Source organism: Heptranchias perlo, chromosome 2 (assembly GCF_035084215.1).
Source record: "Heptranchias perlo isolate sHepPer1 chromosome 2, sHepPer1.hap1, whole genome shotgun sequence".
NCBI lineage: Eukaryota > Metazoa > Chordata > Chondrichthyes > Hexanchiformes > Hexanchidae > Heptranchias > Heptranchias perlo.
In genome coordinates, this window is record NC_090326.1 from 125,619,025 (window position 1) to 125,635,924 (window position 16,900).

The following is a 16,900-nucleotide window of genomic DNA, read 5'->3' on the forward strand; positions in this document are numbered from 1 at the left end:
GATTATTTGGTCATTATCACACTGCTGTTTGTGGGACCTTGCTGAGTGCAAATTGGCTGCCGCCTTTCCTACATTACAACAGTGACTACACTTCAAAAGTATAAAGTGCTTTGGAGCGTCCTGAGGTCGTGAAAAGCACTAAATAAACGCAAGTACTTTCTTTCTTTCTAAGAGTTACTTACTTCATATAGATTGTGTCTATCTTAAACATAAACCAGTTCCGTTAAACTCCAGATTAGTTTTATTTCCACAGTAATTGCCACAGAATCTAACATTGATCACTTTTGCAAGTATTCCTCTCTCTTTTCCATAATTACAGTTCAGACTTTTGGGTAAAGTATCCCTTGTCCTACTTCTTTTTTCATGACACTAGCCTTTGTGGACATTTGCATTTTTGAAAATATTATTATGCACATTCAAACATGCTAATTAATGGCCTTTTATTTCTAGAGTATGGATATAGCACGGTGGCTGTTTTGATCATTACTGTGAGCTCCATGTGTGGCATCAGCCTACTTATCTTCAACTCGTGCAAACAGACATACCAGTTCATTCTGCAGCTGTTTGTCGGTATCGCTGTTGGAACAATGTCAGGTGATGCACTGTTGCATCTTTTGCCACAGGTGAGTTACTGCACAAAGGTGATATTACCAGATTGCTTGTGCCAGGACACCCAGGGGTATGGGAGACACAAACTTGTAAAACTACTAAGGTCAAAGATGCTTTAAGACAAAAACAACACAGTGGCTGACAGGCAATGATGTCGGAAAATAATTCTACTTTAGTGGAAATATAGGACAGATTTCCTTAGTATGCACTATTGGCAGACGGAAATCCCTGGTGACAGAGCATACTTGGAAAATCGGTCCTTATATTTGTAGTTAAATCCACTACATTAAAAACACAAAGTGAATGGATAATAAAGGCTATAGATTCCTGGAAGCAAACAAGTTATTTTGGCTATGACACAGAGTTTTTTTTCTCTTTACAACAATAGTTGGCATCTCTCCTCTGAGTCAGCAGGTTGTGGGTCCAAGCCTGACTATGAACTTGAGCACATTGTCCAAGCTGACGCTTCAGTGTAGTACTAAAGGAGTGCTGCATTGTTGGAAGTGCTATTTGGGAGAGATGATAAATCAAGGCCATGTATGCCTGATTAGGTGGCATTATTTGAAGAAGAGCAGGAAGTTCTTCCACTGTCTTGGTCAACATTTTTCGCTCAACTAAACCGACAAAAGCATACAGATTAACTGGTCATTCATCTCATTTGCTGTTTGTGGGACCTTGTTCTGTGCAGTTGGGTACATTTGCTTATATAACAACAGAGATATACTTTAAAAGTAATTTATTGGCTGGGAAGCACATTGAGATGTCCTGAGGACATGCTAAGGCACTACATAAATACAAGATCTAATTATCTATCTTTGCGCTGATTTGAACTCCCTGCTTTTGATGCATGAGATTTTTCAGTTCTCAGCCTAATTGCTCAATGAAACAATATGCAACGGCAAAGATCTTCATCTTAGAGGAAGGACTAGACCCAACCTACAGAGTTGAAGATCCTAACTGTTCAGTCTCATCAACAATACTGATTGAAAGATTACACAACCCAGACCAGTCCACCGTTCTGATTTAAAGATGAAGATTGACAGTGAATGACAACAGTGAACGTCTAAAGCAGTAGTGCAAATTTTTTAAAAACAGGAAGTCCAAAATTCAGCAACAACACCATCACTGCTCCTTGGGGATTTGGATGGAATCCATGATCTAGAAATTGGTTGATGCAGCGCCAGTTGTAGAGGTGCAAAATGCACGTGAAAGCATCCAATATGGCGAACAGCATGCTTGTGTACATTCCACACCACCCGCCATATTAGTAAAGGCAAAAAAAGAGAAAAAAGAAAGACTTGCATTTATATAGCACCTTTCACAAGCTCAGGACATCCCAAAGGAGTACTTTTGAAGCACCTTTGCATATGTAAATCAGGGGCCAAACGACTGGCCCTTTTTGCAAAATTGGTTTGCCCTGAACGCAACCAGCACAGGGCCTCCCAATTGTTTCCTCCTTTCCTGATTGCTTCCCCCCCAATCACTTCCCCCCCCCTCTTCCAATCGCCCCCTCCCTCTCGAACGTCCCTTCCCTCCCTTTTAATCACCTTGCCCCACTCCCAGGACCTACCTGAGATCAGCTGCCAGTAGTCCGAAATCCAATGCTGATTCGTCAGCGTGCTGCCTGGAAACACCCAGCATGCATCGGTCTCATTTACATGAGGCTCAAGGCCCAATATTGAGTGTGCCTCAGACTTACCCGTTCCAGTGCAGGGATTGTTACCTGAAAAAAATTTCTGGGCCATATTTAGATTAAGGTGACAGTACCAAATATTGTGGAGGTAGTTGATTAAGACGATTCCCTGGTGTACTTTCCAAGAGACATAAAAGCAATAAAGTAGTACAACTAATTAAACATGCATTTTTGTTCGTCCCTCCTGCGTTAGGTCCTTGGTCTACATGAACATGGACGAGAAGATACTAACCATTCTCCTGAAGACAAAGGGTACATTTGGAAAATGCTTACAGTACTTGGAGGAATATATGCATTTTTCTTAATTGAAAAACTATTCAGACTCATACTAGCTTTAAGAGGTCAGGTAAGATCAAAAAGCAATGTTCTCTGAAAAATGAACAACATGCTTCAAGAGTTCTTATGAAAAGAATTGCTCATTCAATATTCATCCTTATCATTCATCATTCCTCTGATTGAATATTTACCATCAATTATTCTCCTAAATACCCAAGATGCATTTTTATTGTACTAGTCTGACAATTCTGGGCTCATGATGTTTAGACTGTATTGTCCTTGAACATTTAATAGAAAAAATATTGAATTGCCTTCCTCCAAAATGCAAAGTTATGGGTCCATTTAAAATATATATCTATTATATAAAAATACCAGCAGGTTGAAAAATTTGAGCTCTAAATATTCCGTAATTTTTATTGGCTTTATGTTTGACACCACGTGTGTTTGTCTTTATCAAGCAGGGCAGACATTCTGTGTGAAAGTAAGTTCTATAAATTCAAAGGAGCTGCCGCAGACCATTATCTTTGAGCTGTCTCAGTAAGGGTGACTCAATATGAGCTGAGTTTTCTCTGCAGAGCTCAAATAATATAGCCTGCCTTAAATATTTCCTTATGACCAACTTGAACAGAACAGAGGAACGGACAAGTTGTTACGGTGGCGATTTTCGGGCATGTGGGCTGAACGTTGGGCGGTGAGTGAGGCCTTTGTCCAGAGGAGTCGACATGGGACCCAATTGATTTTCATGTTCATACCTCATTACAATGCGGTCAGCGAGCTGCCGGCGTGAAATGTGTTCCCCTTAGGCAGCCCGCTGATTTGGAGGTGGGAAATCGGCTGGGGTGGCCACTTGTCAAGAGCCTGAAGCAGCTTAAAGGGGAGGTATATTTAGCATTGGGAACAGAAAGAAGTAAAACCGTGGAGCAGCAGGCAACACAAGTGCAGAATCTACAGCAGCAACTACATAAGATTTCAGATCCATTAAGGTGGAAAACGCATCAGCGACTGCGAGAAAAGTCTCTAAAAGCTCCATCCAGCTTCACCTGACAGTAACTAAGGATCCATTTAAGTATCATTCCAAATGGCCGCCTTTCAACTTGTACCACCCATGGTTACTGGATGAGAGCGGGAACTGATGGTTATCAGATGGACAGAGATGAAAGTGGCGTTGGAGTCCAAATGATACCACTTGCTTCCATTTGTATTTATGTATGAGACTCCCATTGGTTTCAGGTGGGATCTCTAACCACCAGAATGTAGGTTCACCTGAAAATTGGGAACCGGCGTCAATGGGCAAATTGGGAACAGGTGACAGCAGCTTGATTTTAGTTTCACTACTGCCCCATTTATGAACACAAACAGGAGCATTCGCAACCATCTTCAGCCAGAAGTGCCGAGTAGATGATCCATCTCGGCCTCCTCCGGATATCCCCACCATCACAGAAGCCCGTCTTCAGCCAATTCGATTCACTCCATGTAATATCAAGAAATGGCTGAGTGCACTGGATACAGCAAAGGCTATGGGGCCCGACAGCATCCCGGTTGCAGTGCTGAAGACTTGTGCTCCAGAACTAGTCGCGCCTCTAGCCAACCTGTTCCAGTACAGCTACAACACTGGCATCTACCCGACAATGTGGAAAATTGCCCAGGTATGTCCTGTCCACAAAAAGCAGGACAAATCCAATCCAGTCAATTACCACCCCATCAGTCTACTCTCAATCATCAGCAAAGTGTCGTAAGGTGTCGTCGACAGTGCTATCAAGCAGCACTTACTCACCAATAACCTACTCACCGTTGCTCAGTTTGGGTTCCGCCAGAACCACTCGGCTCTAGACCTCATTACAGCCGTGGTCCAAACATGGACAAAAGAGCTAAATTCCAGAGGTGAAGTGAGAATGACTGCCCTTGACATCAAGGCAGCATTTGACCGAGTGTGGCACCAAGGAGCCCTAGTAAAAATTGAAGACAATGGGAATCAGGGGGAAAACTCTCCAGTGGCTGGAGTCATACCTAGCACAAAGGAAGATGGTAGTGGTTGTTGGAAGCCAATCATCTCAGCCCCAGGACATTGCTGCAGGAGTTCCTCAGGGCAGTGTCCTAGGCCCAACCATCTTCAGCTGCTTCATCAATGACCTTCCCTCCATCATAATGTCAGAAATGGGGATGTTCGCTGATGATTGCACAGTGTTTAGTTCCATTTACAACCCCTCAGATAATGAAGCAGTCCATGCTCGCATGCAGCAAGACCTGGACAACATCCAGGCTTGGGCTAATAAGTGGCAAATAACATTCGCGCCAGACAAGTGCCAGGCAATGGCCATCTCCAACAAGAGAGAGTCTAACCACCTCCCCTTGACATTCAACAGCATTGCCATCACCGAATCCCCCACCATCAACATCCTGGGGGCCACCATTGATCAGAAACTTAACTGGACCAGCCACATAAATACTGTGGCTACAAGAGCAGGTCAGAGGCTGGGTATTCTGTGGTGAATGACTCACCTCCTGACTCCCCAAAGCCTTTCCACCATCTACAAGGCACAAGTCAGGAGTGTGATGGAATACTCTCCACTTGCCTGGATGAGTGCAGCTCCAATGACACGCAAGAAGCTCTTCACCATCCAGGACAAAGCAGCCCGCTTGATTGGCACCCCATCCATTCACTCCCTTCACCACTGGCTGCAATGTGTACCATCCACAGGATGCACTGCAGCAACTCGCCAAGGCTTCTTCGTCAGAACCTCCCAAACCCGCGACCTCTACCAACTAGAAGGATAAAGGCAGCAGGCACATGGGAACAACATCACCTTCACGTTCCCCTCCAAGTCACACACCATTCCTACTTGGAAATATATTGCCGTTCCTTCATCGTCACTGGGTCAAAATCCTGGAACTCCCTTCCTAACAGCACTGTGGGAGAACCTTCACCACACGGACTGCAGCGGTTCAAGAAGCTGGCTCACCACCACCTTCTCAAGGGCAGTTAGGGATGGGCAATAAATGCTGGCCTTGCCAGCGATGCCCACATCCCATGAACGAATAAAAAAAAAGGACGATAGCAAAATGAAAGTCACCTCTTATGGCTCTTGAGTTAGTCAATGAGATAAATAAGCTCTTGGCTGTTGTTAAATAGTGGTAGAGTCTATGTTGGCCTCACTGTACAATTCTTTTTCTCCCAAACTAGTCATTTGCAAATGGACACTTGGCACATTCCCATGACCTGCCAATGGAATCTAACCTGAATAGCCAATCAGAGGGAGGCAAATCTGTTTCCACTATGCAACTGGTAAGATACTACTCAGATTAAGGCTGTCCTACTGACCTAATCTTAATAAGCTAATAAAGTACAAACGGAAAACATAATAGGCTAGGTTTTACAAGTATCCACTGTTGGCATGGAGAGTCATGCAATCGAACCGGAATCGGAGGGCAACGCACCTTATATCGCAGGGCTCTTGATTTTCTAGTGGTAAATTTTAATCACTGGAAAGTCAAACATATTGCAAATCAGGCATGTTCTCCTATTCTCTGATTCTCCGAACTACATTCTCATTGAGGTAGGCTCTGTGCCAGGAATGAAGCCTCACGAAATTTGCTCTAATGAGTGTGAGCTCAAATGTTCACTGTGAGATCATTTAAAAGAGAACGATGGCCTGGTTAAAGCAAAGTGTTACATTTCAATGCTTTACTCACAAAACATAATCTTCCACCAACTTTTCTGAGCCCTGCCCGGACATGTTCTGTACATTCATGTGGAATATCACCAACTGGGGCACACATGTGCGAAGATACATTTTTGTGGAGATAGCAACGGCAATATCAGGTGATTAAAAAAATCTGAATTGGCAGTTAAATGTTCACATTTTAAAGTGCACTACTGACTTCATTTTGGTACTTTTTACCCTGAAATGGCGCATCCTAAACCTGCTTCAACAATAGGGTGTGCAAGCTGACAAGGCAAATCTGCAAGGAGAAAGGCAGAAAACTAGTTATTAAATCCACTTTGCTATCTTCCCCCTAATTCCATACTCCTTAATTTTCTCTAATAAAGTCCTGTGTGGTACTTTGTCAAAGATTTTCTGAACAACTGAAGTCCATGTACACTACATCCACTGCATTGCCCCCATCCACCATGTATATTACACCTTCAAAGAATTCTATGAGGTTTGTCGAGCATGATCATCCCTTTTGAAATCCATGCTCGCTACTTCTAACTATTTTCTCTTTATCTAAATATGTGATCATTTAATAATTAATTAAAGACTCTTAAATTTTCCCTACTACAGATGTTAATCTAACTGGCCTATAATTACTTGGATTTAGTTCTATTTCCCTTTTTAAAAATAGGTATGACATTGGCCACTCTCCAGTCCTTGGATGCACATTCATACTCAAAAATTATATTTCAGGGCTCTATTAAGAGTCTCTGCAATTTCCCTCATCTCCCTCAGGATCCCAGGTTGCATCTGTCAGGTCCTGGTGTTTTATCTTCCTTTAGCCTAACTGACATTTAAAATGTTCCATTTACCCATCATAATATCATTCAACATGCTCTCAACCATTTCAGGATTCACTTTCTCTCAGTTTCTCATCCAAGGTATCACTCTAGTGAATCTATGCTGTATGCTCGCGATGGCTATTAAGTCTTTTCTATAATGGAGTGCTCAAAACTGCTTACTGCACTGTAACTGTATTATAACTATTGCCTTTACATATTTATCATGACCTTTTTGCTCTTATACACCATACCCCTATTTATAAAACTCAAAATGCTGTTGGCCTTTTTAAAAAGTTTTATCTACCAATGGGTACGGTAGCATAGTGGTTATGTTACTGGGCTAGTAATCCTAGAGGCCTGGACGAAAATCCAGAGTCATGAGTTCAAATCCCGCCACGGCAGCTGGCGAACTTAAATTCAATTAATTAAATTCAATTAATTAAATAAAAATCTGGAATTAAAATACTAGTATCAGTAATGATGGCCATGAAACTACCGATTGTCGTAAAAACCCATCTGGTTCACTGCTGCCCTTACCCGGTCTGGCCTATATGTGACTCCAGACCCACAGCAATGTGGTTGATTCTTAATTGCCCTCTGAAATGGCCTAGCAAGCCACTCAGTTGTAAAGTCTCGCGACGAAAAGTCATAATAAGAATAAAACCGGACGGACCACTAGGCACCGGACCCGACAACGGCAAAAAAACACCAAGCCCAGTCGACCCTGCAAGGTCCTCCTTACCAACATCTGGGGACTTGTGCCAAAATTGGGAGAGCTGTCCCACAGACGAGTCAAGCAACAGCCTGACATAGCCATACTCACAGAATCATATCATTCAGCCAATGTCCCAGACTCTTCCATCACCATCCCTGGGTATGTCCTGTCCCACCGGCAGGACAGACCCACCAGAGGTGGCGGTACAGTGATATACAGTCAGGAGGGAATGGCCCTGGGAGTCCTCAACATTGACTCTGGACCCCATGAAATCTCATGGCATCAGGTCAAACATGGGCAAGGAAACCTCCTGCTGATTACCACCTACCGTCCTCCCTCAGCTGATGAATCAGTCCTCCTCCATGTTGAGCACCACTTGGAGGAAGCACTGAGGGTAGCAAGGGCACAAAATGTACTCTGGGTGGGGGACTTCAATGTCCATCACCAAGAGTGGCTCGGTAGCACCACTACTGGCCGAGTCCTGAAGGACATAGCTGCTAGACTGGGCCTGTGGCAGGTGGTGAGCGAACCAACACGAGGGAAAAACTTACTTGACCTCGTCCTCACCAATCTACCTGTTGCAAATGCATCTGTCCATGATAGTATTGGTAGGAGTGACCATTGCACAGTCCTCGTGGAGATGAAATCCCGTCTTCGCACTGAGGACACCATCCAACGTGTTGTGTGGCACTACCACTGTGTGAAATGGGATAGATTCAGAACAGATCCAGCAGCTCAAAACTGGGCCTCCATGAGGCGCTGTGGGCCATCAGCAGCAGCAGAATTGTATTCCAGCACAATCTGTAACCTCATGGCCCAGCATATTCCTCACTCTACCATTACCAACAAGCCAGGGGATCAACCCTGGTTCAATGAGGAGTGTAGAAGAGCATGCCAGGAGCAGCACCAGGCGTACCTAAAAATGAGGTGCCAACCTGGTGAAGCTACAACTCAGGACGACATGCATGCTAAACAGCGGAAGCAACATGCTATAGACAGAGCTAAGCAACTCCACAACCAACGGATCAGATCAAAGCTCTGCAGTCCTGCCACATCCAGTCGTGAATGGTGGTGGACAATTAAACAACTAACGGGAGGAGGAGGCTCTGCAAACATCCCCATTCTCAATGATGGCGGAGTCCAGCACGTGAGTGCAATAAGACAAGGCTGAAGCATTTGCAACCATCTCCAGCCAGAAGTGCCGAGTGGATAATCCATCTCAGCATCCTCCCGATATCCCCACCATCACGGAAGCCAGTCTTCGGCCAATTCGATTCACTCCACGTGATATCAAGAAACGGCTGAGTGCACTGGATACAGCAAAGGCTATGGGAACCGACAACATCCCAGCTGTAGTGCTGAAGACTTGTGCTCCAGAACTAGCTGCGCCTCTAGCCAAGCTGTTCCAGTACAGCTACAACACTGGCATCCACCCGACAATGTGGAAAATTGCCCAGGTATGTCCTGTCCACAAAAAGCAGGACAAATCCAATCCGGCCAATTACCGCCCATCAGCCTACTCTCAATCATCATCAAAGTGATGGAAGGTGTCGTCGACAGTGCTATCAAGCGGCACTTACTCACCAATAACCTGCTCACCGATGCTCAGTTTGGGTTCCGCCAGGACCACTCGGCTCCAGACCTCATTACAGCCTTGGTCCAAACATGGACAAAAGAGCTGAATTCCAGAGGTGAGGTGAGAGTGACTGCCCTTGACATCAAGGCAGCATTTGACCGAGTGTGGCACCAAGGAGCCCTAGTAAAATTGAAATCAATGGGAATCAGGGGGAAAACTCTCCAGTGGCTGGAGTCATACCTAGCACAAAGGAAGATGGTAGTGGTTGTTGGAGGCCAAGCATCTCAGCCCCAGGGCATTGCTGCAGGAGTTCCTCAGGGCAGTGTCCTTGGCCCAACCATCTTCAGCTGCTTCATCAATGACCTTCCCTCCATCATAAGGTCAGAAATGGGGATGTTCGCTGATGACTGCACAGTGTTCAGTTCCATTCGCAACCCCTCAGATAATGAAGCAGTCCGAGCCCGCATGCAGCAAGACCTGGACAACATCCAGGCTTGGGCTGATAAGTGGCAAGTAACATTCGCGCCAGATAAGTGCCAGGCAATGACCATCTCCAACAAGAGAGAATCTATCCACCTCCCCTTGACATTCAACGGCATTACCATCGCCGAATCCCCCACCATCAACATCCTGGGGGTCACCATTGACCAGAAACTTAACTGGACCAGCCATATAAATACTGTGGCTACGAGAGCAGGTCAGAGGCTGGGTATTCTGCGGCGAGTGACTCACCTCCTGACTCCCCAAAGCCTTTCCACCATCTACAAGGCACAAGTCAGGAGTGTGATGGAATACTCTCCACTTGCCTGGATGAGTGCAGCTCCAACAACACTCAAGAAGCTCGACACCATCCAAGATAAAGCAGCCCGCTTGATTGGCACCCCATCCACCACCCTAAACATTCACTCCCTTCACCACCGGCGCACTGTGGCTGCAGTGGGCACCATCCACAGGATGCACTGCAGCAACTCGCCAAGGCTTCTTCGACAGCACCTCCCAAACCCGCGACCTCTACCACCTAGAAGGACAAGGGCAGCAGGCGCATGGGAACAACACCACCTGCACGTTCCCCTCCAAGTCACTCCGACTTGGAAATATATCGCCGTTCCTTCATTGTCGCTGGGTCAAAATCCTGGAACTCCCTTCCTAACAGCACTGTGGGAGAACCGTCACCACACGGACTGCAGCGGTTCAAGAAGGCGGCTCACCACCACCTTCTCAAGGGCAATTAGGGATGGGCAATAAATGCCGGCCTTGCCAGCGACGCCCACATCCCGTGAACGAAGAAAAAAAAAAAAAAATTTACACTGATTCAATTATGTAGGTTTTCTGTTCTTTCACACTCTGCAGCATCTTTCCATTGAGTGTATACGCCCATTGGTTGATTTTCCTCCAAAAATGTTTCCCTCCAAACAAGTATTCCCTTACACTTTTACACATTAAATTGCATCTGCCACCTATCTGTCCATTCTGATAACCTGTCTATGTCCTCCTGAAATCTTTTACACCCTAACTACTGTTTGCCAGTTTCCCCTACTTTTGTTCAAAAGTGCTGTTCAATTTCTGAGTCTCCTATTAGACAATGGTTTTGGTCCATTGACTGCTGGGGTATGGACCCAGCATGTTTTCACTGTGCCACTCTGTATTTACTCACCTTTGACTTATTGGCTAGTGAATGGTGCCCCTTGTGAGTTAACCTCTAAGGGACATATTGAGTTCCAGGCCACAATTTTTCAATGAACAGAGGTGCCAGCATCCATCCATGGGTTCTGAGCTGTCAAGGGCACTGTTGCTCCCTTTGTAAGTCAGCCTCTATACACAGATCAAAGTACCGGGCAGACTATGCAATGCACTGGTGGACAACGATATTGCCACACCAGACTCATACACTGGATTGCTCCACAGCAGTCTCATCTGACTCCAAGATGCTTTATCGAGGATATTCTTTCCTCTCTGAGTATGGATTCTTGCCAAGCTAGTTGTTATAGAAGTGGCATTATTTTGTGTCTAAATCCAAAATGGTTCTACTGGCTTTGCAAAGTTACAGCAATATATCCCAGCTCTTAAAATACCCTTGACAAAAAGAATGTAAAGTTGTTAATTTGATGCATTGGTCTTTGCTAACATTGCAAATGTTTATAGAACCAAGATTTTTCTTCGAAAAAATCCACTTGATTCAATCAAAATACAATTGTTTTATAATGTTTGTAATTAGGTTTGTGTCCATTCTTTCAATGCCATCAATTTTTGTGATGACTCATATTTACTTCCAAGAATTTCTAAAAATGGTTTCCTAAGATGAAAATTACTTCCAGTAAGAATTAGATTTGATATAAAGTTTGAATTTGGTTTTTTTTCACATTAACTGGAAAAATATTATTAAATCATCTTTTCCAAGCCAGTATCACTGAGTTAATGTTTATCCAGCAGGGTGGATATTGAAGTAAAATACCAGGATAACGTCTGTTACCTCTTGTAAACTTATTACTTTTTTGTAAATAGGGAAATCCAGAAGATTCAGAAAATGTTGAAATTCCTACAAACAATGCAATAAACACTATTTCTGAAAATGACAAAAGTAAGTAATACATTGTGAATGACATCAGAAAACACAAAAATATCCAATGTTTCACCTTACTGACCATTTCACTGAATCCAAAACCTATCTGGCTGGCATTACATTTTCAGGACGCTATCAAATAATGGACATATTTTCAGCATTTTATAATCCAACGCTTTACAGAACATGCCCATTGGCTCATCTTATTAAATACTAGGAGATCTAGGTTCCAAATCCTAGCTTGCATCTGCTTCTATCTATGCAAGTTCCTGACCTTGTTAGCCTATTGCAGGTTAATGGACCAATTGCTTCATTGCTGAAGTGCATCTCTTGAAAGGCAACCAAAAGCAGCAGGCAGAATTCTTTAGAGACATTCACCCAATCAACCCGTCAATCACAAAACAGTACTTCATAATTACCTGCGACAGGACAAATATAGCATCATTACCTATCATTATAAATAAATATAGGTAACTTTTTTTTAAATGCTAGAGTTTGGCCAAATGTACAATGTTTGTTTGATCATGCAAGTTGAGGAAAACACAAGTCAACCTCAAATTTTTGAACATTTTGTTACATAAAGTTTTACTCACAATCAAACCCATAACAACACTGAGTACTGAGAAACGATTTTGTGGTAACCTTGCAATACAGTGGAATTTAAAATATTTGCAGTTTTGTGATCTGGTACCAAGAAAATAGATTAACATAGAAAGCCTTTGGATACTGAACAATCACGAAAATTTAAAAACAATAAAGAGGATGGAAAGTTTTAGAATTTAATTGAGAAAGGAAAAGTAGCTTTGTGCAGCCATTAATTTCAGCCTTCAAAACAATTGCATCTAAACCACAATTTTTTCTTGAGTATTAATCAATTTTCACTTTATTTCATATGTTTCAGAATATTTTTAAAAATTGTGATCTTTTTCATATTTAGAAAAATACAGGTGTGGTTGAGAAATGGGTGTCAATGGAGAGTATTGTGTAATATTAGTAACAAATGCAATAATTTGTTCATATGAAATTCCTTTGTTCAATATTTTAACAGAAGCACTGAAAGTAAAGTAGGCTTCAAAGCTTTAGTACAATATTACAGTATGTGGATGAAAGACATATAAGCGGTGCTTTAGTAATTGTTAACGTTTCCATCCTACATTGTATTAACCTTGAATTGCTTATGATTTCAAGAAAAACTGAAACCAATATGAAGTAACGATTTCAACTATTTCAGAAAAAAACAAATCAGAAATAATGATGTCCGACTTCCAATTTCTCTTTCTAATATAAGGGAAACCTATTCTTTGCAGGGCAAGCATTTAACCTGTTGGCCATTATGATTGTGGTGGGAGACAGCATGCACAACTTTGCTGACGGCCTGGCCATAGGTGCAGCTTTTTCATCATCAGTTGAGATTGGTATAACCACCACTGTTGCTATTTTGTTTCATGAAATTCCCCATGAAATGGGTGAGTTCATAATAACTGTTCTATGTTTCAATACCTTGAAATTAAATTTCGCAAATGTACTCCCTCAAAATATGGTGATTAATTCTGTTGCATGTATAGTGATAGAAATGATTGATAATTGTGAGACTTTCATTGTAACCTCACTACCATATCCAGTTCTGGAGCAATAAAAATGAAGGCCCTGAACATTTTTTCCAAGTTTCTGCCTTAAAATGAACATACCAGCACTTTGGGATGCGACATGTTTTCACTGGGTTTCGGCCCCATAGTGGCTCTGCTGTAGTTTGAAACACTATCTGAGAACTTCAATTTGTGTACTAGCCAGTGCTGATGGGAGCCCATTACCATAAATTATAATGAGGAAAAATGGTGTCGGAGTCCCCAGATCCTATAACGTCTACTCCCATTGCAATAGATGGCGTTCAGGTACCAATGGGAGCTCCTACCATTAACCCCTTCCATTTTCTTATTAGAAAGGGGTACCACTTGCTGAATGTCCAATGTTGACCTGATGCAAAGAATCCTTCACATGAATGGCAGATTTGTTGGAACTTGCCATGGTGCATTCATCCTCAACAATTCTGTCCACCTTGGGCTCTTCAAGGTAACTAGTCAAGTGAACAGGTAGCTTGTGTGCCATGAATAACAACTCTTCTAAGAGTTGCAAGAACAGCAGTGGAGCAGTGCCACAATGAGGCACATGCCTCTACCAGAGTGATCATTGAGATCCTCATTGGAGTCTTAAAGGTGTGCTTTCACTGCCTTGAACAATCAGGAAGGGCTTTGCAATATGCTCCAGATTGTGTATCCCACATAGTTGTAGCTTGCCGTGCCTTGCTCAGCTTTGCCATCCACAAAGGCCTGGACATGGAGATTCCCGGTGAGCTGGCCCTAACTGTTTTGGAGGCAGAACGGCATGGAGTAGAGCATCAGCATGACCATCACTTGGATGACTCCTCAATGACAGCTGTCATCAGAGCTCAACTTATCAATGCAGTGTTCTCATCTGTTTAACACAGTCTACCTTTGTCACTATTGCCATAAAACTTTCATTCACACCTTCAAATAAATGACAGGTCCTTGAATCCAGTACCTATACTGGAACATCACATCAGACTTCATCTGCCCTATATGAACATGAAAGTTATAATCATTGACTAAGTCAGCATGAAATAAGCGCCCTTTCCTGTATGACTATAGTCGCCATGAATAATGGAACACAAAATAAATGCATATGCCCCTGTTTTAAAGTTAGATCAGCTGATCCTGGAGCAAAAGTGACAAAATCTAGTATCTATGACATCATCGTGGCCTAAAATCCACCCTTTGCAAGGCGACAGCTTAACTAAGACGCAGATTTTACACCTTCCCTCACTGCCTGCAGAATTTAAGGTGGGGTAAATTCAGTATATCATTTCTGAGTCCCACAATCCAACACCACTCGCCCAACCCACCCCATCTGAAATAGATCCGGCTGGTTTATGTCCTACCAATCATCAGAATTTCTGGGCCAATGGTTCTGTGCACTAAATACACTACATTGCATGCATTTGTCAATAATAACACTTTTTTTTTCCATACAGGGGACTTTGCTGTACTTCTGAACTCTGGTTTATCAGTAAAGCTTGCCATGCTGATGAATTTTTTTAGTGCATTAACTGCTTTTATTGGACTCTACATTGGTCTCTCTCTGTCAGCTGATCACTATGTTCAACAGTGGATTTTCACTGTGACAGCAGGGATGTTCCTTTACCTTTCACTGGTAGAAATGGTGAGTTGGAGATGTTTAATTTCCATTAATAACTATATTGAAACTTCCAGAATTGTGCAGTATTTCAGCACCCTATACAGGAATAATAGTAAGTTGTACTTATATAGTGCCTTTAACCTAAAGAACACTCCAAGGCACCTCATAGGAGAGAATAGTGGGGAGGACCAAAAGCTTGATTGAAGAGATGAGTTTTGAGGAGGTTCTCAAAAGAATTGAAAGGTTGAGAGACAAGAGGGATTCCAGAAAGCAGGACCAGGTATCTGAAGGCTCTGCCGCCTTCTCTGGTGTTGCTACTGCCGATGCTCTCCCTGAAATCAAAGTTTGCAGGGGCAGGGGTGGAGCCAATCATTATAAATTGTTAATTGTTCTTAAGAAATTAAACTTTAAGTACCATGTGTTACACCTGAGATACTAAGGTGAAGAGACTGAAGATTTGGGGAAAGCGAAGGAAAATGGGAAAAAACTAGCAAGCAAGCCAAATACAGCAAGAGGAGCTCGGGGATATTAGCTTTCGTTAAGAACATTCATGTTTTGCATTTGAACAAGATAATTCTCTGCATTTAAGCACAAAGATGATTCACCATTACAGTGACAGCAATCTGTAAGTTTATCACATACTGCTGTTTGGAAACACTGAAGCAGGCTTTTCATTCACACGTGTGCCAACGAATCTCATTTTAATTACTAGCTTTGAATGACATTTTGTGGATTATAAAAATGTAATCTTTTATTTTCAGTCGTTTACTTGAAGTAGTATGAATTGCTTTTGATGAAGGAAAAATGGAATTAGAATGTGAAATAAATCCAGATTCAAACTCACATTTTGTGACCCATTAAGCTGAATACCAGCTTTATAGGGATAAGTGATTTCCGGACAATAAGACAAGGTCGTTTTTATTATTCTATATCATTAAGTTTAATCAAGCAAGAAATCTCTTCATACAAAATGCTGCACAATAAGTCCTTTGTAGTGCAGTTACATTGCTTGGCAATTGATCTGAAAGACCTAACCTAGCTTCCATCTTAAATAATTTTTGTTGATGTGTTTATTATGGTCACAAGCAACTATTTGAATGTTCAGTTTTACAAATATTGGTGCAGTATTTCAATAACAGAAAGTTTGACAACTATAAACAATATTTACCATAAATATTTAATTCATGAACAATGCTCTCAAATTCCGTAGAACGGTTCGAGGAAATTAAGACAATTTCATGATTTGTTACAAGGGCATTTTTCAGTTAACTTCGCAAAATGACCATGATGAAAACAATTCTCCAAATAAAAGCCTTCAAAATGAGAATTTGCATTGATACTTTAGGACACAGCATAAAAGTCCACTAAATGATAAAGTGGCAGTTGCAATTTTCCCACATTAGGTCCTAATCTTAGTACTACCATCAAAGCAAAGTACAAGATGAAAGTTTGGTTCTATCATTTCAGGTCGCTTTCATGCAGATCATAGTAATCAATTACAGAGTGACATAAGCATCATATTTAAGTTTTAATCCTGTATTTATGTCAGTATGATCACACAAAATGTACATACATGATATATGATGTATATGGCTGACCGTGCATCCCATTCTTCACTATGCCAGCAGTGTTGTCCTGGTGTCGTACTTTGTTGACACAATTGGCCCAACAACTCCGCTATTCAAGAAAGGAGGGAAAGAGAAAACAGAGAACTACAGGCCAGTTAGCCTGACATCAGTAGTAGGGAAAATGCTAGAATCTAT

At 42.3% G+C, this 16,900-nt stretch overlaps 1 protein-coding gene across 1 annotated transcript in view; it reads left to right on the forward strand.

Moving 5' to 3' along the window:
* Positions 1–16,900, forward strand: part of LOC137334301 (zinc transporter ZIP12-like) — a 52,562-nt gene that overhangs the window by 21,382 nt on the left and 14,280 nt on the right. Inside the window, exons 7-12 of the mRNA XM_067998983.1 lie at positions 451–623; positions 2,496–2,648; positions 5,760–5,861; positions 11,867–11,942; positions 13,232–13,390; positions 14,974–15,161. Of these exons, the coding sequence (XP_067855084.1) occupies positions 451–623; positions 2,496–2,648; positions 5,760–5,861; positions 11,867–11,942; positions 13,232–13,390; positions 14,974–15,161 (851 nt within the window). The remainder of the gene's footprint in view (positions 1–450; positions 624–2,495; positions 2,649–5,759; positions 5,862–11,866; positions 11,943–13,231; positions 13,391–14,973; positions 15,162–16,900) is intronic.